The sequence below is a fragment of the Echinococcus granulosus genome (assembly GCF_000524195.1).
Source record: "Echinococcus granulosus chromosome Unknown EG_S00001, whole genome shotgun sequence".
In the NCBI taxonomy this organism is placed as follows: domain Eukaryota; kingdom Metazoa; phylum Platyhelminthes; class Cestoda; order Cyclophyllidea; family Taeniidae; genus Echinococcus; species Echinococcus granulosus.
Genome location: NW_020170381.1, coordinates 3513684 through 3537036, shown reverse-complemented (window position 1 = coordinate 3537036; position 23353 = coordinate 3513684). Strand labels below are relative to the sequence as shown.

General features: G+C 40.6%; 4 protein-coding genes across 4 annotated transcripts; 2 read left to right on the top strand and 2 right to left on the bottom strand. All coding sequences in view use genetic code 11, as the record gives it.

The window, feature by feature from the left end:
* Positions 1 to 1546: 1546 nt before the first annotated feature.
* On the bottom strand, positions 1547 to 3295 carry EGR_00384 (Thioredoxin-related transmembrane protein; the record flags this gene model as incomplete). The annotated part of the gene is made up of 3 exons (XM_024489633.1): positions 1547 to 1987; positions 2056 to 2454; positions 3284 to 3295. The coding sequence occupies 3 exons, from the start codon at positions 3293 to 3295 to the stop codon at positions 1547 to 1549; spliced, it is 852 nt and encodes a 283-aa protein (XP_024356311.1).
* Positions 3296 to 3574: 279 nt separating this feature from the next.
* Positions 3575 to 9992, top strand: EGR_00383 (Basigin; the record flags this gene model as incomplete). Its single annotated transcript, XM_024489632.1, has 9 exons — positions 3575 to 3635; positions 3668 to 3982; positions 4016 to 4243; positions 4863 to 4955; positions 6157 to 6495; positions 7047 to 7221; positions 9341 to 9405; positions 9743 to 9861; positions 9903 to 9992. The coding sequence occupies 9 exons, from the start codon at positions 3575 to 3577 to the stop codon at positions 9990 to 9992; spliced, it is 1485 nt and encodes a 494-aa protein (XP_024356310.1).
* Positions 9993 to 14398: 4406 nt separating this feature from the next.
* On the bottom strand, positions 14399 to 16648 carry EGR_00382 (Cysteine and histidine-rich protein; the record flags this gene model as incomplete). Its single annotated transcript, XM_024489631.1, has 1 exon — positions 14399 to 16648. The coding sequence occupies one exon, from the start codon at positions 16646 to 16648 to the stop codon at positions 14399 to 14401; it is 2250 nt and encodes a 749-aa protein (XP_024356309.1).
* Positions 16649 to 18697: 2049 nt separating this feature from the next.
* Positions 18698 to 19678, top strand: EGR_00381 (hypothetical protein; the record flags this gene model as incomplete). The annotated part of the gene is made up of 2 exons (XM_024489630.1): positions 18698 to 19077; positions 19453 to 19678. 2 exons carry the CDS (start codon positions 18698 to 18700, stop codon positions 19676 to 19678), a joined length of 606 nt encoding a protein of 201 aa, XP_024356308.1.
* Positions 19679 to 23353: the final 3675 nt, after the last annotated feature.

The following is a 23353-nucleotide window of genomic DNA, read 5'->3' as shown; positions in this document are numbered from 1 at the left end:
ATTTTATTTTCAGCTAATTGTCCAGGCGTGTACTTCACTGTGCATTACTGAGTTGAGCCTAGTAGTACGTTGCCAATGTATTGACTACTTTGCACACCTTTATCCTTTAGCGTTTTGAGCTAACAGGAAAATAATTCTCCGGTTTTAGCATCGTCATATGGACATTTTAAATTAGCACTTGAATATATACTATGCTTTGAATTTTCAGTACATCATTCGACTGAAAAAAAATCCATCTATTTCAGTCAATGTACGCTATGATGGCGAAATGTGAAGAGCTTACCAAGGCCATGGCAAAAGTTCCCCAGTTGCAGGCTTTGCTGTATCCTTTACCTACTTTTGTTTCAGTTCTTCACTTATTTAAAACCCTCTTGGATTTAACAATCAAAATTCTCATTACTCCACGACCATATTTTAGTACCTACAAATTGACTATATTGCCTATTTTTGGTACGCATTTTTTATTAAACCTATCTCTTGTCATTTACATTTAAACTATCCGATCACTGCCAGCATCGTACAACCCGCGTCCTTAATTCCATCCTTAGCGTGACAATAAGAAAGAGCCTTGCGCGGTTTGAGTCAAGCTTGTCCCGCTAATAAGGACCTCATTGTATGTATTGTGATATTTGTTGATGCCTGAAATAAAACCTTTTTACTTTTTTCCACTTTTGGTTTTATTAACCGCACAAACTGCGCCTGAGATAAAAATCGGGTTCCCCCTCCCGTCTGTTGCATGATTTTCACTGGGTCGGTTGACTCTGCACCTCGAAGCTGGTTTTGGAACTATCCAGTGTCCCTTCTGTCCATTTTATTTAAGTACGAGCCATGCACCAGCACGACCTATAAAACCGATCTATGAGTGTTCCACAGTCTACCGGGAAGCTCGATTCCAGTTCTAGCCATAATCGACATAATAGTCACCACACGTAAGCCTTATTCGACTTTTTCAAGCCATCACTTGGACCCCATTATAGAACTGGGATTTTCAGACTTTGAAGTTGACATTCATTAACAAGTGTCGACGTATTGCCATTATGAAGGCAGATGAAGAAGTGGGAGTTCGGCAGTCCATTCATAAGTCCGCAAGCATGTCAAACAAGAATCCTTTGGAACGGCAAGATTAATAGTACTTAGCCAGAAACCTTGCCGGTTTCCTTCATTAGCCTCCAACAGAAGTCGAGTAATGACTGGTCATGCCACCTATAGGCGGACCGACGAAATTAACCAGCGAGAGGTTGAAAGCGCTAACAACGCATTCGTAACGCGTGTTTGTTTACATTAAAAACCAAGATTGATGAAGCACTATCAATCGATGCCTTGTAATGAAAAGAAAGTGAGGTCCACGAACGACAGTGCTTCGTAAACCGAAGATTCGGTACCTTGAGAATTAAGATATGGGTCCAGTAACTATGCAAATGATGCATTTATAGTAATACATTCTAACGCACAGCGGCATGATAGGTAGGGTTGGACGATTGAGAACTCGATGTCCATTCGCAACGGCTAAAAGCGGTGAAGAAGAGGGGGGAGGGGAGAGATCGCCTCATTTCTCCTTTCTACTATCCGTCACCGCCTTTGCTTTCTCCATGCCCTCCTTGGAGCGCCTGATCTGTGCATCGTGCTGCTTGCACTGTGCATAGAGGTCGTTGAGCGAGAAAGCGGCGATGATGTTCTCCCAAGTAAAAGTAAATTTCACCACCTTCTTCGTCTTGGAGCTGAGACCCGGTCGACGATCAACCTCACGACCACCGCGGAAGACGATGATGGTGGGCAGCTGTTTGGACCACGTGGTTGCGTCCACACCTACTTGGCGAGCGAGGGCGGAACACCGCGCCACATCCACCTTGCCAAAGCGCAGGCCTGTGTAGCCCGAATAGGCATGCGAGAGCTCCGAGAAGATCGGGGCCAGCGCGATGCATCCTGGCGACCAGACTGTGTAGAAAGCAATGATCCACGTCACTCGGGGGTCGCCACGTTCTATCACCTGAATAGGAAATAATGAAATAATAAATTACGTTCATATATCATCATTTAATTAAAAAGGCAACTTACCTCGGCAAAGTTGGACTCGTGAAAGTAGTAGACCGATTCGGGACCGGTGTAGACAGGTTGGAACAGAAAATATGCCTGGAAGAGCCATAGTACCCCATAAACGGTCGCGTAGGTAAGGCTGTGACGCCAAAACATTAAGAGGTTGCAGAGCTTAGCAAACATGCAAAAGTGAGCCACATAATCGGGAACTGAAAACTGTCTCTTATTGCGCATCGTTATAAAGGCAGCGAGGAAAATGAGGAGTTCATATTCCTGGAGATCAATTTCACACTGGTCGTAAAGTAGTTCGCAGGTGAAGGGTAGTTTCTTCGTTAAAACGTAAAGTAGGCTCAAGCAAATATTTACAACATAGTAGGGATGCAGCAATTGCTTAAAACCGCCACGGGTAGTAGCGTACATCTGCAGGAAGGTGATAGGGAGGAAAATAGTGGTCAAGAACTGCCAAGTTTGGAATTTTCCAAAAAAGCATCAAAATGGAATAAAATAATAGCTTTCAGGCACTATCACAACACAACTAATGTAAACGAAAGATACCAAGGCTATGGGGTCATAAAAGGTCTCACGCTTTAGCGCAAAATAGAGTACATGCAAGATAAATAAATGCCCCTTTCGGTAAGCGTTATCCCACAATTACTTGATGCGATTACCACGTATAGGGCTTTTGGGTACGCATTAGATAGGTAGAAAAACCTATACACAATCAAATATTTACAGGTTAGTAAACTGTACGCACAAAACAAAAGCGCGCAACTTTTAGAAAGTGTATGCTACAAAATGACCACTTACGAAGTAATGAATAATAAGCTCCTCCAATTAACAATCTAACGTCTACTAAATGAAGCGTAGCTACCTAGCATGAAATGCTAAGTGCTCGATATCTTAAAAAGCACCCATCAAGTACCACGTTTTCGTTTGGAAAATAAAAAAGGACAAACAATGTGGGCTAGAGATCACAAGGATTACAATAGCAGGTCACCCACCCCAAAAGCTAACCACAAGTTAAACCCGGGCAAATTTGAACCGGCAGCATGGTGAATAAGTCATTTAAAGCAGCCATTTCGAATTATCTGTAATGAAGCTGCATTTGCTACTGGCAGATTTTTGCAGCTGCATAGAACTAGTTTAAATATTGAAAGTTAAAAATCGCGTAAGCAATTTTTATCATTGGGGCTTGTTACGCAACGTGAGTAATGTAAGCAGGCTGCGCAAAACCGCTACCTAATACTACTTGCAAATCCATCGGAACTGATGTGTTGCTTTTTTGTGTTCTGTTTCTAGAATGTGTTTTTAGTAACTTTTCCTTTTTGCAATCTATTTTGACGCGAATTACAAAATATTTTGGCCCGAATAAAATTCCGTTTTGATTGCCTTATTGTGGAGTGGTAAATTGCATCAGATAAGATGCTACTTTTATGGAGGCCTAAAGGTTAATTTATTGTATGAGCAATTACGTTTAAGTTAATTGATGTGATCAAACCGTAGCTGTGACCCTATCCATTACTATTAGCACGGATTTAAGATGCCAAGGGCTAGCAGTTTGCTGCTTGCCTGTTTCTTTTTGTGGGCACCCGTGTACGATGGTGGGTTTTTCTTCTATTTTTGATTTCTTTAGCCTATGGCCCACGCATAACGGTACTTGACATGGATGGAAATGAGAAATATGTCCCAGATATTGCGATTCCTATCGCAGCATCAGTTTCTTTCATTTGCCGTGCGCATGGTGTCAAAAAGAGTGACTTTTTTTGGAAAAAAGCTAGTTTTAGCTCTCAGAATTATTCTGAAGTCCAACAATCGAAACTCGTTGTGATTGATAGGAAAGATGGTGAAAGCAAAATAACGTTTACTGAAACATCGTTTGATAAAGCTGGTATTTATCAGTGTGAAACCTCCATACATAGTGCTCGTGTCAATCTCCATGTGTATGGAAGTAAGAGGTCGATTTTTATAACGTGACTTTCAGTCGTTGATTCTGGTGGAACAGATATTAAGTCTATCCCTGTCACCAAGGATTTTTATCAAATCTCAATTACCCATAATGTTCCTGATCTCAGTCACCACCCCACCGCCTTCTGCAAATTCCAAGTGGGACAAAATGGGGTGAATTACGCAACTGTAAGATGGTATGGAGAAGGTCTTAAGCATTATCGCGACATGTTCCGTGTAACTGAGTCAAAGAATGCGGTCACTGGTGTGATCTATAGCAATCTCACAATGCGAGTCACTTGCAAGTCCTCTTTTTTATTGGCTTTTTGCTTTTTTCCACTTTGTTTTGAGGGATTGTGTTTTATCCTAGATGCTTACTGGAAGCTGAACTTTATTCACTAAATTTTTAGCGCTAGAAAAGTTTCAACTGAGTTCCTGTCTAATAAATTGGTTTTTCTTAAACATTAAAAACAGTTGGGTTTTCTATATTTTTGCTTTAATTACATTCTCATTTTCGATTCTTTCAATGATTCACGATGATTGGATTGTGTTTTTCATTAATGCTAATCTAGGGTAACAGTATTATTGTTTGACTTGGCCCTACGATGATCGGAATAACACAATTCTCTTACGTATTGGCCTTACGAATCAACGGTCAATGATTCAGCCTTGATTTTATTTTTTATGAATATCCACTGGCTGCGGAAACAAATATATCTGCTGTGATTTTTTGCGTTGTTGCTTGACTGTCATTTTCACCTTTTCAGTGTACTTTCATCTGATCTTTTCATTACAATTAAACAAATTTGTTTTTGTAAATGAGTTGCAGTATTCCTCAACTTGAATATATTATTGTTAGTTACCCCCTATTTCACTTTTTGTAGCAACTTCCATCCACCAAGAACTCTTTGGTCCATATGAATGCTCATTCAACATATTACCAGGATCGTCTGTAAAGCAGAAGGTGTATTTTAGAAGTAAGTATAAATATTTGCTTATATAAAAATAACTAATAAGTTGCAGAGAGCCTGGTTCCCAGCATCATTACCATCTTATTTCCTTCAAAACTACCAGTCAAAAACGCCTTTTGGCAAGTGCTCCAACACTTGCTGATGCATTTTATAGGCAGATAGCCTTATGCAAATAAACTTCACCATTTCGCGCATTGAAAAGCAAAATAATGAACGTGATTTTGCAATCTTTATCCCTCGTTAGCTTTTCTTATAGTCAAGTATCAACCCGTCTTAACTAATGAGTCCTCAAAGCCAACCAAGATTGCTTTCCTATCAAAGCATTTTACTTACTTGGGAGGATTTGAGGCATAAAGTCCTATTCTTAAAATTCTGTGCACCTTATTTGATTTTGCTTAATTATGGCTGCGAAATCAAAGAGACTATAAATGTTCTTCATCGGCCTGTCAACTTTATTTGTGAATCATTTGTTGATGAGATTGGTTTGAAAAATTGTTATTCATGCACTATGGTGTCTCGCAGCACTTTATCCCCGAGAATAGCTTTCATCTGCTAGTATAAACATTATTCCCTTTGGACTTTATCTTAAGTTGGCGTGTTAACGTTAATTCTTGCTTTATTATTTTGCATAATAGTGGTTCTTTCATTTGGCTCTGTTCATTTTGCAAGAAAAAATAGCAATATATCGCAACATTTCCATCTCCTAAGTAGTATTTTTTGCAAATCTATATGGTTTCAGTTGGGATTACCTATAAGGTTTTGTCCAGTGACGGCCTTCTCCTTCATGTAGCAGTTCTGCTCTTTGGTATGATATTTTTATCACCCAAAGAGGTATGTGGGTAGAAGCTTCTGCTGTCCATCATTAACACGTTCACCACTAGATTCGTGGAGGTGAATCGGCCACCGTAATTCAAGTGTATTATTATTGCATAATGACTAACTGTCATTTATAGTTTCGACCGATTTAAGCACTGCTTGAAAACTAGAAAACTACTATCCTCACACCACGAATGTCATTGAGCTATTTTCTCTTAAAATTAGCCACTGTTTGCTACACGATCTGGCCCAACCAGTTGCCATGAAATGACAGGAAATGCGTGGCATATATTATTGACTCCGGAATCGGATATGAAAGTAGTTGGGTTACGCATATATGGCATTGGCAGTGAATCTGCTAAGTCGACCTCTCGCCTTTCTGTTGCCACAGTAACGCCTGTGCTGGTGGTACGGCCGACCGCGGAGACGGTGTACGAGGGCGACGCGTACAACCTGACCTGCGAAATAATCGCCTACCCGAGGGCCCAGGCCGGTGATATCACGTGGCGGCGCAACAGCCAGCCCCTGTGGGTGGAGGACCCTTCGACCGGTCGGCTAGCTGCCTCGCCCACCTACGATCCCGAAGGGCGTGTGCATCTCCTCTCTGCGCAAAGCCATCACGATACCCTCGCCTTCTCTGTTCTCGCAGCTGCCGACCGCGCCGTCTACGTCTGTTCCGTTAGGACTTCCGTGGGGAACAACAGCTACGGCGTCTTTGTCCGTGTTAAAAGTGCGTCTTTTCTGGGTCTCCTATATTTAGCATCCATGGGTCCTTTGCTCAACATTCTTGATGTTCTTCTCGACTCTTTTCCATTGATTGTTTGTTTATATCTCTTTTTTGATGTGCCTTTGCGTTCCATAAGCCTAAAGGGTTATTAAATGTGGTTGGAAATAAGTAAAGAGACCTTAAGGTATTTGGGTCGGGGGGACTGTGTTGAGAAGGGCGTAATCTTTGCAGAACAAGGAGTTGGTATTTACAGAGGATCGAGGGCTTTCTGTTCCAAAGACAACAACAAGCCGACACCTTGTAGCCTATTCAAAGACCACCAGATTTCAGAAAATCTGCAGTGATCTGTTAAGAATTATGTCCTTTTGACTTCTGTATTGACCAATATTCCATAAATTATTTGAGTACTTTTGAAAACCTTTCAGATGGTAGATGCACGTTATCTTTCATGCTTAAAGGTATAAAAGCATTCGGATTATGATTATCTCAACGTTTCAGCCCTTCCACAACCTTAAATATGGAATTTACTGTATTTTAACTGTTCCCTTTTAAAGGTTCAAAGTCGACGTTTTGGCCTCTTCTGGGTATCGGTGTGGAGCTGCTAGTCCTCACCGCTTTCATTTTAGTCTATGAACGAAATCGTCGCATTAAAAAATCGAAAACAGAACCACCCTCGTTGAACGACGGACAAACATCGAGTGCCTCGAAGTCCTCTTCACGGGAATCTGGGTACATATCTTTTCTCTACTTCTGCTTCAACATGCAAAAACTCTTACTTCAAACCCTTTATAGGCCAGAAATTCGTGTAGGGGCTTCACGTTTTTTTCACACCAATTTATCATTAGTGCATGGGGCTTAAAATTACCTTTAACGACTAGAGTTTTATAACTAAATGTAAAATTTACTATTCAATACTTATAGATTTATATATTGCTCTACCATCAATGACATTACGCGTTGAAAAGAGCATTAATATTGCATTGCTGTGTCGCTGACTCGGCTGACCTTCCTTTGGCTAACATGAAGCTGGATCGTTTTCTCCCTTCCTATAAAACGACCACTAAGCACTCTGATGCGATACACTTTTGGCACAAGTTAATTCTATTTTTTTAATTACTGATTTATAGTTTGCCCAAAATTATAAGTTTATCCCATTTTACTTATGCGGGGGAATAGCGTCTACTATTTATCCCAACCGTAAGCAATCCTTTCAATAAAGTCGGTTTCTTAGTTGTACCACTTTACTATTGCTTTGTAACTACTAATAGCAGGTTCTACCCTAAAAATATGATGTAGAGTATTTTGCGGAATTACCGATGAAATCAGCTTTAGGGTGTCACATACGTGTTGCACGCCTCGTCATCACTCACCTGTATGTTCTTTCGCAGTGTTCGGCATCGCTGATGTGAGAGAGGGAGAGAATCAGACCCACATTATGCAATGGTTGCATTTATGCACAAATCAAGGACTGTGTTTATGCTTAGAAGTGTATTTTATCTTTGATCAAAGAACCTGTATAGAACGATATGTATTCCTTTTCTTTTTTGGAAGATCCCCAGCGTTTCCCTCACTCCAATTTCGACATTCATTCCATCTGACCACTCCCTACTCATTCCAAACTTCTTTCATCCTTTCCACTGAGCCTGTGATATCTGAACAGATTTCTATCTTCATTAACACCCCCATTTGTTTCTTTTTACCCCTTCTACTTTGTGTGTGTGTGTGTGTGGCTTTAGCCTAGTTTTTCTGCATTTATCAATGCATATTACAGGTATCCTGTTGTGTTTTTACCTAATAATTACCTATTACTGCTCGTTTTGACTTGGTATACGCAATTTTTCTTAGTAGTTGGGATATTTTGCGTTGTGGATAGGTTAATGCGTAATTATGTATTTCCAAATGGAACGTGCTAGAAGTCTCAGTTGCTTTTTTGCTTTGAAGGTCTTAAGATTAGTCAGGAATTATAAATGGGTCATTAATTTTACAAATATTTCAAACGCTATACTTCCGTGAATCCTATTAAACTAAGGTCAGAACGTCTAACATGGAGAAGGCTTCTCAGTAAATAATAATCTGTTTGTCGGAAGTATTTCCAGTGTTCTTTTGCTCTCACTTCCCCGATTTAAAACGCGTTAATTTATGACATAATGCTAGTAACTTTACTATTATTTGATGGTATGAAGACAGGCGTCTTTCTTCAAAGCATTCAAAGCATCCCTTTGGATCAAGTCGAAAGCTCATGTAAGTAAACATGGGTCAAGTTCAAGCCTATGGATGCTGTGGTCGCTTCCAGATGACACTGTCCACATCAGGACTTAAAATGGCATAGTAAAAAACATCATGTGATGTAATTTTCCCTTTAATGGTCCCTGCAGTGCCTTTGTAAGTTTAGTCTCGCTCTGAGGCTAATTAAACATGAGATTAATAGTTAGAATCTATGAGACGAACAAAATTTGGCTGCAGGACATGTTATTTAAGAAACGGAGGAAATATGTGGTGACCCACATCCACTTCTATAGATTTCAGGTTATTTCAGCATAAACGACATTTTACTCACTCAAATTTTAAGTGGTGAAGAACAACTCTAAAAGTTCATTCCTTCACACCATTTGCCCATTCATTTGTACAGGCTGTGTCACTGACACGAAAAATCTCTCTAAAGTTTAGGGTTGTTTTTCCACGAAGGTGACAAGATGTGAATATTTACTTTGCCTTTAAGGGGCCATAAGTAACGGTTTCCCTAAGTTTTGCCGAACAGATACAAAAGGTTAAGAACCTTCAACGACTATGAAATGATCAATTTAACATTCTAGAACGCAAACGAATGCGATTTGCTTCTTCCTTTTAGTATTATTGATGTCACGGAAAATGGAGAATCAGATCAAACTAAGGAGCGGAGAGCCCTCCTAGATCGTGACTTGTCACCAGAGCTGTAAAATATCCATTCTCCTCGATTTACCACTTGACATGAAACAGACGTCCGTACTCAATCTCACAATACTCGTTTTTGGATTTCTTCCCCGGGAGTGCTTGTTTTGTTAGCTAAAATTCGTGTGTTAACGGTGTTACTTTCAAAACATGGTGTGTTGAAATGTGAGGGTTTGTTTGTTGAATTCCTTCTGTTTGTGTTCACACCTTATATTTTGCTCCGTGCAGATTCAAATTTGCATAAGTTGCTTCAATTTCTCACGCTGTTCTGCATTCTCTTGGTTTTTTAACCGAAAGTAGTTGTTTTGAGATTGGGGTTTAGCCGCTAAACTGAATGCAAGTGTTGCGCGCTGCTACGCTTTTAAGCCGACTGCAAAGCAGGGAGCTTTGCAGCTGCAGTGGAGGGGATTTTCGCCCTCCAGTTTCGTGGTAAGAGCAACTGTAAGTGAGTACCTGCCTTGCTTAACTGCGTTACCGCTTAGAAAAAAATAGCAATGTTTCGCTATTTCCACGATGCGGATGCATTTAACTCGTTGGCATTGCATTATGGCGATAAGGCCTGCTACGCGTGAGCGAGAATTTGCCCTCATTCATGTTATTGCCGTGATATTTTTTACCCCCAAAGGGAGTATCCACTTAGATATTTATTTAAGCACCATAAAGGTGTCTTCAAACTGGAGTAGTCCCAAAACTCACGCCTTGTCCTTTTACATGACCTGAAAAAAAAACTGAACAAACAGCTTCCTCTCCGCATCTAGAATAGAGTATTTCAACATACTCACTGAAACGTGCGGTTTTGTTTATATCGGATTATTTAGTAACTACTGTCTAATCAGTAGGGGCTAAAATGGAGAGTTTCATTTCCTCCGGTTTAGTACGGTAGTAAAAATTTTAATTCATTTGTACAGTTGGAAGTGTAATTTAAGCGTAGAGTTATTATTCTGCCAGAAAATAAATAGAAATTCGGCCTTACACTTGAGCGTATAAACGCTTAAAATAGGACTCTAAAGGATACCTCATGCAATAAATACCTCGCTTGTGATATTTTTTGGGAGGTCGGCGTGTCCCATCCACCAATCGCATTATGGTGGGCAGGGGTTCTGCCCAAATCTACTTTTTTGCAAAGGCGGCTGCGCTAAGTTCGTGTATGTTTGGAGGCCGATTTATCTCGTAGAACGAAGAAATGACCTCATAAATATTTAAGTATCGACAGAGAAGCAAAGGCAAGTTTTCCGAGTCTTTGCTGCATTTGTATTCAGTGTGGGTGTGGACTTAGGGTGAACTGATAGGATATCCGTTTTTACTTTCAGTCTATTACCAATTTTTAGGCCATTGTTTCCACTATTTTTACAATCGCTGTGCTAGGGTATATGAATAGCGCCTAAAAGGCAGCATTGTTGCAAAAATCAGAAAGGGTCGCCAGTCGGAAACTGACAATCCTATTGCTTGTATTTCGGGGTTCCGTAATCCTCTGTGCTATGCGAATCTACTTTGTTACATTGTATTCATATACTGCTACCACTCTTAAACCCAAATGACTTCGTTTTATCCAAGACTCAAAATTCTACCCAGGCACCTAGTATTTATGAAGTTGACATGGTTCATAGGTGATCACTTCACCTAAATCCCATTTCACCTACGCTTTCAAAGAGTTTCTCCACACGGAAACGATCCAGGCCGTGCAAGTAAGCTTATTTTAAATGACTTGTTTTACACATCAAAAATATTCTTAATTTTTAGCTATTGCTCTATAGAAAAGTCTTGTACCATGCAGAAGAGGTAACTTCGTAGTTGCAAGTGCCTGATGATAGAATAATGCATTTTCATTTGTGAGGGTAATTTGCATCCTTTCAGTCGCCCATGTCGAAATTTTTATTTCTCATCAAGGCAAGCTCTGCCTTAAATGGACTGCTTTTAATCTTCAATGTTCGCCTAAAGGTAACAGATGCGGGTAGCAGATCCATCCATCCTCCTGCGTGCGTAACGTTTTTAAAGTCCTGTACCGCATTTTGTGGAGATCAAATTGAGTAAAAATTTATGTCGGGATAGGTATTCGGCAAGAAGGCATTATTTCGTTGATGAATGGGAAAAGGTGATAGGAATAATGAAAATCACTGCGGAATATGCACTTGTCTCAATGTGAATAATAATGGGAAGTTAACATGCAGCAGATTTAAGGTAAGGAGCTCCTCAAAACCCCACTTTATTTAACTCAACCGTGCCTAGTATTTTACTGAGGGCGTTGGCTCCGTTCTAGCATTCTATTTGTTGGAAATTGGGGCAGTGACTTATCCCATCTGCACGTATCCATCCCGTGGAGGCAGATTTGCCCCTTTTACAGGGCATACACTCAAATACGCACCACACTTGGCAGAACTTATGCTTCTTTATTTCCTGGCATTTCAGTCAAAAATAAGAATTAGTCAAATTCGTGAAATTAACTCAACTTGCTAAATTACTTCTTCAAAAATGCAGAAATTAGAAGTTGGTTTGGTTTGGACGTGTTGCTGAGTGAAGTAACTTGACAGTGTGCACTTTCCATTCCGTTTCTAATCTACTTAATTACTTGTAGAAGTGCTTCGAGATTTAAAGCGTTGGATTTGTCATTCACCCTACTACAAAGTGAGACATAATGAGAGCTAATATCAGTGTTAAATAGTTTTTTTACAACTAAATCGTCAGTTTGTCCATGGGAATAATTTAGTGGTAATGGTGAACACATCTTTGCACATGTAATAAATTTAAGCAATCACTGTTGAAGCAATGGTTCCAACTGACTGCTTGTGTTGGCTTATATCATGCGGAAAGGGGTGAAATTTCATCAAAGTAACAAATATTTATATTGATATCTCACAGTACTTAATGCTATTTAAAATTCCTCTCTAGAAACAAAAATTATCAAAAGTGGGCTTGAATTGCCGCAAGGTTGTGCTTTAGGCGGGATCGCCTTCGCTCCTCTTTAATGGTTGTTTTATCTGCTATCAGGTAGGCAAGTTATTTGAGTGAAACCATGTAGCGTTGCGTAAGAGGCATAAAGCTAGTGCGGGGGGGTCTGTAGTGGAGAAAACATTTGCCCAACTAAGTGGATAAATATTGGTAATACGTATGGCAAAGAAATATGTTTTAAACTAAGGACATTCCGGTGTGTGAATTACCACTCCTTTCTCAACACGTTATTACTCCTGATTCTCTCTGACCAACAGGAGGTGGGTTAATAAATTTGCTACATTTAAGTCACAACTATTAAGCCTTGCTTTGCCTTCCCCACTGCCTTCGGGTGAAAGTGGTCTAACTGAACTTTCACCTTACCAAGACAGATGCGCGGACAACTTTATTTGGAGGATGGATGTATTAGCTGCAGCGGACCTGGGAACTCAAAAAATGATATTTTTCTGTCTTCTGAAAATGTCAAATTGCAATGGCAAAGTTGGTTTACCGATTAGGACTACCTGGATCGCATCAGCGACTTTTTTTAAATTTAATGGTACATGTGGAGGATGGAAAACTTCTGCTGAAAGACTTCCTTTAGGCTGAACACTAGGCAATGGTGCTTTTTCAGTGTGTGTTACTTGCATTATTTATTATCATGCTAATTGAGGAGACAAAACCATGAATGCTATACTGTATTCAAAACTGAAATCAACCCGTAACTTTATAGGGGAATCGCTGAATGACTTAGTTATCAGTCGAAAAAGGAATTTTAATCCATGTGAAATGCCCTCCTTTAATTTGTAATAACTGAATCGCAAACCCTCACCTCGTTCTACATGGATGGCTAGAGTGGTCACCGGTATGTTCAATTAAATCAACTGTTTAAAATAGTTAAAATATGATTATCCTTTTATCTAGACATCCTACTATGAGCATAGATTTTAGCATGAAATATGCGTGCTGGGGCCTTTTTTTGTAAATATCCGTCCAAATTTACCCTTAAAGGTAAAATGTAAGGTAGACTCGTAAAAGCAGTATATTGTGAAGCCGTCAGATCAAGATGTGGTCAAGTAAAAGCCTTCCCTTTTGAGAAACTTGACTAGATGATAGATATCAGCAGGTAGGTTGCACACCTCTTATCAATCCGTCTTTAGCGCTGGAAATTAACCTCACCTGAGCTTGTACATATCCATTTTCCAAATCGTATTTTGGTAATATCCCCATCGTCCGCTTGGGTGGACAACGCCCTAAACCACTTAACGTCTGCTTGAGATATGGACCTGTATTTTTCCATTCCAACCTCCAGCTTGTGTACGCTACCTTAAAGTAAGCGCCTATTTAAATAAGTTGACGAATGTTTTCCCAAGCTTCCCACATCCCCTTAAGACAATATAAGGGAATTCTTCTTGTTGAAAGGGAATTAGCAAAGGCATTGCAAGGGTATGTTTGATAGGTTAGTGATAAATCCAGTGAACTGACTCAGACAAAAAATATTTCCATAAGAAAAACTTTATCTTCACCTGTTTTGATGGACAGAACCCTAGGCTATCAAATGCGACTGTTTGATCTCATGTCTAAAAAAAACTAAAAGCGCAGCTAGAACCGTTCAACACAACAATTATTGTTTTACTACTTAAGCCCATGAAATCTCAGCCGATATTGTAACGTTGAACGGTTTAATATGCCAGAAATTTATTCAAGGCAGACTAACAACAATGGAGTTTGCGCTTTAATATCGAGTTACTCGAAAACCGTTTTGTCGGAAATGAGTTTGAAATTTTGTATGTGACCTTCGCCGAAGCCCAGTTGGTGGTACCATAATGCTCTAGAGAATTTTGAATATATATAATCAAATAGGAAGATATGAATACTTCTTAATATTTTATTCCTCTTAACTCCAAAAGTACCTACAAAGTGAACCTACTTACGTGGCCTCAATGAAGCCAACCTGTAAACATTTATAGTGCTGCATTTGCGAACTAGCAGATCATCAAAGCAATGGCGAATATCGCCAGAGCTGGGTCATTGCCTGTGGGTAGTGGCTTTACTAATTGAAAAGCCAGCCGGGCGTATCACCGCCCGATCTTGCAATCATTCCATCTCCAATCGGTTGTGCAATCCACTCTGCTGTTGCTGTTCTGCGCGATAGGGTCGGCATTTCCATCAGGTTTTGGGAGTCTGTTTCTCTGTTTGAGGTGCGAAGTGATTTCAACATCTGATGTCCCTTCTCAAGCAAATCTACACTAATTCTCTTCATAGTCTTCCAATAGCTGGTGATCGGTGTTAGAAGGGTTACCATGTGGCCTGCCAGTCCTGGTGTTGCGGGCAAAATGTCCTTACTTATCCTCTTTCGAGGCTTTGTCACTTTACGACGTTTGAAAACTTTCGAATTTCTTTTGACATTACGATTTCTTTTCATTTTACATTTCATAGCTTCAAAGTTCTGCCACATGTGCCCTCTTGTCAAGTACGGCGCTAATCGGTCAAAAGTTTGACCAAATCGTTTGGTGGTGGTAGTTTTGCTTTTCCATGCGATCCTTTGTGAATGTTTATCACTACTAGTCGCTTTAATATGGGCTTCAGATCTCACGACTCGTGGTGATTTATCTGAAGCATGAATTTTGCCGACATTACTACAGTTTCTTGGTGATCCTTCATCATCGTCATCATCATCATCATTTGTCACCTCGCTTTCATTCTCAGAAACGGGTTTGGATTCATCTCCCACTTTTTCTGCCTCCAATTCGCCCAGAATTAGTAAGTCATTTGCTTCATTTTCAGACCTTCCCAAGGCATTATTATTTCTCATACTAATTGAAGGTGGAAGTTCCTCGAACCTCAAAACTCTCGCTACATCCTCACGTTGCAATTCTCGATTTGCGGCCTCATTCATAGCCACAACTACTCCTTCAGTCACTTCATCAATGAAAATACGATATCCCTCCGCGATTTCAGGGGGAATGTTCAGTTCATCGGGTGTCGAATCCCATGTGCCTTCCATCTGACCTCTGTTATTATTCACCACGGGAGGTGGCGTTATGTTGTCTTCGTCTTCATCATCTTCTTCATGATGCCCGTTGTTATTTAGTCTCGTCGAGTCCTCTTGTGCAGGCGCTTCTGAGGTATCCTCGTTTATTTGGGACTCTGTTGGTGATGCTGGAATGACTACATTCCATCCATGATAGTCCCCGCGAGACATGCGTACAGCATGCACATTTTCAAAAATGACCAAAAATTCCAGTCTAAGCGCAAAGTCGGCACCGTTTTCGGTAGCCAGCTCAGTAAACTTGTTGGCCAATGCCATAAGTTTGCTGTCACAAACGTTAAAATGACAATGAAACTTCTGCCACTCATGCGAGTGCTTAGACTTGGGCGCGCGAAGCCTGTCAGCAGTTGGAATGTCCAAATCATAGCCATGAATAGTTAGCAGTCGGAATTTCACTAATTCTGTAAATCCGGAGTGCAATTTAGTACGATAATAAAATTTGAGCTCATCCAAATTAATAGTGAGCTCGATTGTGGCATTGAATTGGCCTGTCTGAGAAAGCTGGCCTGTTGTGCACTGGAAACGAAACTCGTTTCTCCTGTTTTCGCGCATCACTTGATGTAGCGTGGCCTCTCGAACACAAACAAAGACTCCAAGGGGTCGTTCCTTGAATAGATTTACTATTTCATGCCAAGAATTGCTGCTGTCGTTTGACCTTTTAGAGCGTTGGTAAAATTTCTCTTGAATTATGGCCTCCACATCCCTTACCGACCGCTTGGAAACTGAGCAGTTTCTTTCGTGCCTGGGTGCCTCGTTAGCTTTGCCTTTCCACAGACAACCGAAAATATTGTACTTACACTTCACCGGTCGCATTAGGCATAAACTTGTTTCGTGGCGCTCAAGTTCACTTTGGCGAAAGTAGAGGTTGCAAAATAGGCAAGGGGTCGGCAACTCAGCTGACAACTGAGTCGCCAGAAGACAACGTGATATTCCTGGAAAAAGGGTGATTCTGCAGGTTGGACAGGTGCCTCTATTTGTCTCCTGCTGCAGCCCTCGCTCTAACTGATGCGTGCATTGTCGGCAAATCAGATGGCCGTTCTTGCACTGATTAGCTTCTGTGTGGTATTCCAAGCAGACGGTACAACGAAGCAACTTTTTGATGGCCATGAATATCTGCTCGCTATCAAGACCAGATCGGGAGATGGCGTCATTCCAGATGCTTTGATCATGCCTACTTTCATTAGAGCACGTCATGCGATTGTGTTTCCTCGGTCCGTCCGAGAAGGCGACTTCTTCGGCCATGGCACTCATGGCTTATCCTGCTATCAATTAAATGGACGCTCTTAAAAAAGACCGCTCTTTTTGCGCTTGCGTAGCACCTCCGTTGGCGAAAATGTAGGCGTACAATCATCTTAGATGCATTGATTAATTTAAAAGTAGGAATTGTAGCATGGCGTGAGAGTAAAGCAAGCTAAACGTTTTGCATTCTTCTGCCTGCGAATTCGAGTTTCCTCCGTGACTAAAATTAATCTAGAAATGCTAAAGAAAACGGTTCACTGGAATGAAATTTGGCCTAATGACTAAATGAGGAATGAGCTTTACTGAATTTGAATAGTCATAAGAAAAATAAAGGTAAAGTGAATTATCTTGCAAAGCATATTCGTATCCATTTATCTTCATTTATGCAAAAGCAGCCTTTTTGCTTTTCACTGAAATTTGGTCAGTGTGTAGCGCCTTGGGACTATTCCAAGACGAAATAAGTTATAATGCTCTTGCAGAATATGTAGTGTCGACATACAGTAGAGCTTGGGAATATTGGTAGACGCAGAGGCCAGCGCATAATGGCGGAAACCCCAAGTGGTCTCTTTGGCAAAACCAAGAGATTGACAGACAACCGACGTATTACAGAGCCCCTCTTTTCCTTCGAGCATGTCCACTAGCCTGAAAGTAGAATCACTTAACAAAGGACGAGATTTAGCATTAATCTGTGGGGGTAGGGTTTTGCATCTACTTCTCTTTGTTACGTTGTTTCCCCTTCAAAGCTGCCCGGCCATTCTATTCGGGTTCGATCCAGCTTTAAAAGAAGTGGAGGCGGTATTGTGCGTTCACTTAAATGACATCTTCATATAGATACCGTAGGCAGTCCCATAACATAGCTTTTTAGAAGATTCATGGCTAATGCCGCCTTGATCATTAATAACTTTAGTGAAGATAATGAACTAAGATGATTACAGAAGGTAAAGGTCATTTTCATCTCTTCTGTAATAAGTTGTCATCGATTCTTTCAGAAGTAGCTAACGTCCTTCTTCCCCTCCCTGCTAAAATTTGTCACTCAGCAGTAGAAAACAGGCTAGCTGTACTTTAAGATCGGGTTCGCTTTCCGCTGTTGCTAATGTAGCGTCCTGAGACTTCTCTGGAGATGAAAGCCACAGCACCAGGGCAAGATAGGTATTTTTGAAGTATAGAAGAGCTTGGAGCTACTGGCATGGCTAGATTGCCAGCCCACCCTGCAAATGTACAATGGTGTCGACCATTTAGCAGAACTGGCAGTTGAACAGCCAACATATTACAAGTACCGTTAGAACTTGGGTCCATTCTCCGGTTTGTGCGATCGTTTTGCTATATTTCTCATTTGGAAAATGAACTTTGATGCTAGTGTGGTCACCTTAGTAGAATTTTGAACTCACTTGCAGAAGTTATTTGCCCTGTTACAATAAATTCTCGCCTTAATTTTAAAGTTTATTAGGTTGATGCATTTAATGAAACGGATTCTTCCAGTTTATTGCGGAATTAAAGATCATTATCTGCCTTTAAGTTTCAAGATGTGTAAAATAAAACTGATTCCAAAAAAGTGCCACTCCTTGTGCCTTAGTCAAGTTGGGCGACTAAGCCCTTACTCAAAGTATCCGTTAAGGGAGGTACGAAGAAGAAACGGGTTCGAATGATTGAGTAGCCATTAAATTAAAAAGGGGGCTTGATTTGACTTTACTGCTGCAACGAAACAGTCTTCGGTGGTCTTTACGGGTCATAGACGGGGTGCGAATGGCTGCTATGATGGTGGCACAAAAAATACTACTAAGTACGACATAGTAGGCCTTTTTCAAATACATATTCCATCACACTTGTTTAAATGTATGCAAACTGTTGAAACTAAGATATGATGGCAGTCCATGTAAGCGAGTCATCTACCGAAGAATTTGTATCATCTGACCAGTGTATGAGCTTGCCTTCGGACGGAAGCATCGTTTCAAATGTCAATTGGAGAAGGCGCAGAGCCTCTGGAATGCAAGGAGTGTGACACGAATCGATATTTCTGCATGTCTTAGGGAGGTGTGAGTTGACGTTCCAACGGATGCAGTAATGGCACGGCAAATCCTCGAGAGTGTAAAATCCGTGTCCGAGTTCAAGGAACGCACAAAGAAGGAGGAAGATGCCGCCTACAAATTTTTTGTGGAGCATAAGGACACCCTCTGTTCACCGGACAATCTGGGCACTGCGTCAAAAATTATTCGCCATAAGTTGGAGCTGAGCACCCTGAAAAATGAGCGTTGCATCGCGATGCTCAAAGCCGCGGGGGAAAAGCGAAAGCAAGAGGAGTTGGAGCATAAAAAGAAGCTTCGTGAATTCAAACTTAACAAATTCAACGTTGACAGTCTCCCATCGCTGGATTTGATGCGCCCTGTTACACCAGAAATCAGGGATACCTTGTATGAAGGTATCTCGGCTACTGGTGGTGGAAGGTTTGTTTTACCGGCATTTTATTTTACACTTCCTGTAATGGAAGCACTAAGAAAATCTAGGCATTTTATCATCAGTGGGTGAGTTTACTGGTTGAATTTATTCCTTTTAGCCTGAGCAGTCATCCGCATCACTCCATAATTCCCTAATTCTTAGCTTTTATTCAAACAAATTAGTATAACTTATGGGAAAGGAGTCAAAATATCTTTTACTAGTTTCATCGGAAGTTGTCAAAAGCTTTATTTGAAGGACCACCCGGGATACGAAGTCTTCTGGACGAAAATAATTTGAAACCCAATTAGGCTTACCCAGTAGCTTAGTCTAATACTTTTCTTATTCCCGAAATAGGTTAACTTTTCTCCTTTTTGTGTTTGAAGGTCAAGGTACTTGAAGTTGAGGGATCGGAAGGACCCAGAACACAAGTATAACTACAAATTCCCGGCTTCATGGGATTACGGCTGGTATTTCAGTGAGATGGTGAAACTGGATAACATCAAAAAACCTTTCAACCGTAGCGACGTTATCAAAAATACTCTCTTCGGCCGCAACGGTATCCCCATGGAGCATATCGGTGAAATAGTTCAAAAGAAACGTTTTGTGTAAAGAAATCGCCAGTCATTCCTAAGAAAATGTCAGTCTTTTGGATGTGTTTAAGCCTTAATGTGATCTTATTTTGAGCATAATGTTACCTCTGTTACTGTGTGATAGACAAAAAGTGTTTTATGATGCGAATAGCATCAGTGAGATCGCAATCCCTTGCAAGTTATCTCATTTGTGCTGCTGATGAAAGTCCTGTGAAAGAATGTTCTTTTTTTCGTCCATTTGGACTTGAGCTTGTAAATTAAATTGCTAGTAGGAAAGCCTCAAACATGCATACAGCATTAGTAGGGAAAGTTGTGTGGATTTTTACTCATTTATAACTACATAACCCCATGTCACAAGGCAAATTCTCTGCAAAGTAGTTACTCCTGCAAATCTGATGTTTTCAGACTTTTTATAAAAGTGTGCAAGTATCAAAGTCTTTCTTCCACACACACACACAAGTAAACACATTTGATACTTTTATTTATTCAACATTTAATCAAAGCATTAAGTCATTCGTTTACAGGTGATTGAACTTTGGTGGCTCCTATCGGCCTTGTTTCGGTCACCCAGGTAGCAAGTCCACGTAGACAATGCACTTTTCCGGAATGCATTTTATGGCTATTTGATTATGGTTTTGTAGTTATATCGCTATCTCAAAATACCTTAAAAGTTGGTCGATGCAAATTTTACTTGCCTGAATGAGCCACCCAGATAAACAAGTGACACCACGAAAGCGGGCGCTCGTCAGCATTGTGAGTCACTAGTCCTATAAAACAATGTAATATGGATCTTCGCAAAAAACTGATCTTTCAACATCAAGGTATTTCACTTACCACACTTTATTTTTAACGCATTCGCTACCAGCGTCGTAAATGTGCGATAACTACTCCCTGTCAGTTTATGATAACTGGTTCCACCAAGTTGTCACAAACAGATTGTTTAAAACAAATGACCTAGTTGTAGGACTTTTTGGTTCAAGGATGATCGAATTGACGTTTTCTTCGTCACTTTAGCACAAAAATGTCCGCAACCGACAATACACTCATATACATTCAAAAATGGTGTAGCTATCTACAAGACGGGGACTCTTGGATAAACAAGCTTCAACTTTTGGATTTTACGAGAACATTAACAACTCCTTGCTTATCTAAATTCTATCGTGAAAAGAGAGTTTTTGAATGTGAACAGAAGAACCTAAAATGCGGGCTTCAATTTCCATTGCACGCTGCTCCGACATCAGCAACAGTGGCTACGTCACCGGTCACGTGTTTCTTGTTTTAAAGCGCGTCAAAAAGGTCCGTGCGCGTTTGAACGTCTTTGTACGCACGGCGTTTTGTGGACTAGGCCGCTGGCAGTAACGGCACCCTTTAATGCTAATCGAATGTATTTAGGAACTACACTTCAAAACTTCATGCTGTTTACGTTTGCTCGCAAGTCCGCGTGAGCTACCATCAAAATGTGAGAGATTACGGGGTGCGTTGGTACAGGCGTGGAATAATAAGGAAGCCTCGACATCCTGAAGTAAGTCGCTTAAGTAGTTGCAACTATAGCATCACTTTAAGTAAAGTTGTGTGAATGAAGTGGCGTCTTTTATATCCCTTTGGTAGAAGTCCAAACTGAATTCGTCTTCATTCAGGCTTTCAACGTTACTCGCTAATGCTGGTTACTTTTGCTCACATTAGCCGATCCAACCTAAGTAAAGTGGTTGTTAAGCCAAACTGGGCTACAAATGCGTAAGGGAACTTGGGATGGGAGCACGAACGATTGCAGTAGGCGGTTTGTGTGTGCAGGTCTGCGTGGTTTTTACGTCTATAAGATCACACCGTAAGATTGCTTGTTTACATGTGACCGAAGGGAGATTCGTGCTAAGTTGACGTTGGCTTTTTCAGATAGTAAGCCAATTTGTAGCAACGATCTTGCAATACTTGTGTTTTATACCTTTTTGTGGTGTTAGAAGCAACAAATTTGTATCGCCTAGATGTTTTGGGGTTCTTAGGCTCAGGCATCGTGACGTCTTTTTAGTAACACTAATGAACTTACTTGTCTGCAACTTCTGTTTCTTTCGTTTTAGTTGCTTTTAACCAATTCTAGTTATTTTTATTTTTACCTTGAATAAAAGTAGAGCAGCCAATTGTGGAATCGGCCGTCTTTTTCAAATACGATGCGAAGAAAGTTGCATCTTTCTGAGTTATGTCCAACTTATGGATAGACTAATCCCAAGCAATTTTGTCTGTTCCCCTTCTATGAATGCGTCACGGTGGCTGTGGTTAAGTAGAACCTGTGGTGCGCTAATGGCTCATTTTTCCTTGATGTTCTGCCAATACGCCGCATTGGTACAGTTATGGGGCAAAATGCAATAGCTCCCGGTGAAATTCACTTTTGCAGCCTGCATGCTCGCTTAAAGTGCAGAGATTTAAAATAGCTTAACTTTGTTTGGTTGCTTGTTCAATTTGTAAAATATGTCGTTCGTCTACCTTGTCGTCGTGGCAAATTACTATCAATGACCTCGATCTTCGAAGTAGATCTGGTTTGGGGGACTACTGACCCCGTAGTAAAGCCCTAGAACCCGTTGAGCCTAGGGTCTGTGCATAATCAACTAAGCATTCGTAACTATCACGTCGGACTCAGCTCAGTTCTCATTTTACGCATTTATGGCCATATCAGGGATATCAGCTTTATCAAACGTACAAATGTTTCAGTATTCACTGAATAAACAGCTAATACGGTTCATGTACTTTTATAGCCCTTTTAACTTGCTATTGGCAAGAAGTAAATAACCTAAGCTTTATCACCGCCTGGATTGCATTTATTTCTCAATGATTTGTTCTCACTTGTCTATTCTATTGTTACTGGGAGCGCCTGTATTTACCATTGAATATGCGTTCATGAGGTGGTCAACCTATTCAAAGTGGGGTATGAATAAAAAGCAACAGGATGAGAAAATTTTTCCCTCTCTAGTACTTCAGCATTCGCAGTCTTGGCATTTGTCTTCGAAAAGTGGTGTCTCACGTGGCAAACTCAATCACGAGTTGAAGTTGTTTGCAGTCTGCGATGTAAACTGGCTAGCATAGTAATTCAGCCATGTAAATTGGTACTTTATTCATGCACAGAGAGAGGCATGGATGGGCCTAACACACCTCAGTTACTTGGTTCAGTCTGTTTACCTATTGTTCTGTCGCAGTCCGCCCTTGACAAATGTCTTTTATTCGTTTACTACACTTGCCGTCTAAGCGGAGGAAGGAGTAATGTGAGAGTCTATGATGCATGCGACACCATATCTGTCCCTAGCATATTGGAAGCTAGCATTCTCAAAGGTGTTGCTTCCTCTATTCTCGATGGAAATACAAGTAGAAAAAGTGAACTCGTAGGCCCGGTCAGCGACGTTCTGGTGGAGATCTCCGGATATTAATCTCATCTCTTTGTTTATCTTAAAAAGGCTTGTTAAAATTATGACTCGTGGTGTAGATATTTGCTGGATATACAAATAAATCGAATGCATTGCAGTAGGACCACCAGTCAACAAACTGTGTCGAAGCTACTTATACGGCACGCAGCAGAGAGTAAATACTGATGTAAAATAGAAACTAGCTTTAAAATTTATTGCTTTTAAAAACTTAAAATAATGCTTTATGAGTATTCTTGTCGGAATTTGGATTTAAATATATGATATAAGATTAGATTATTACATATGAC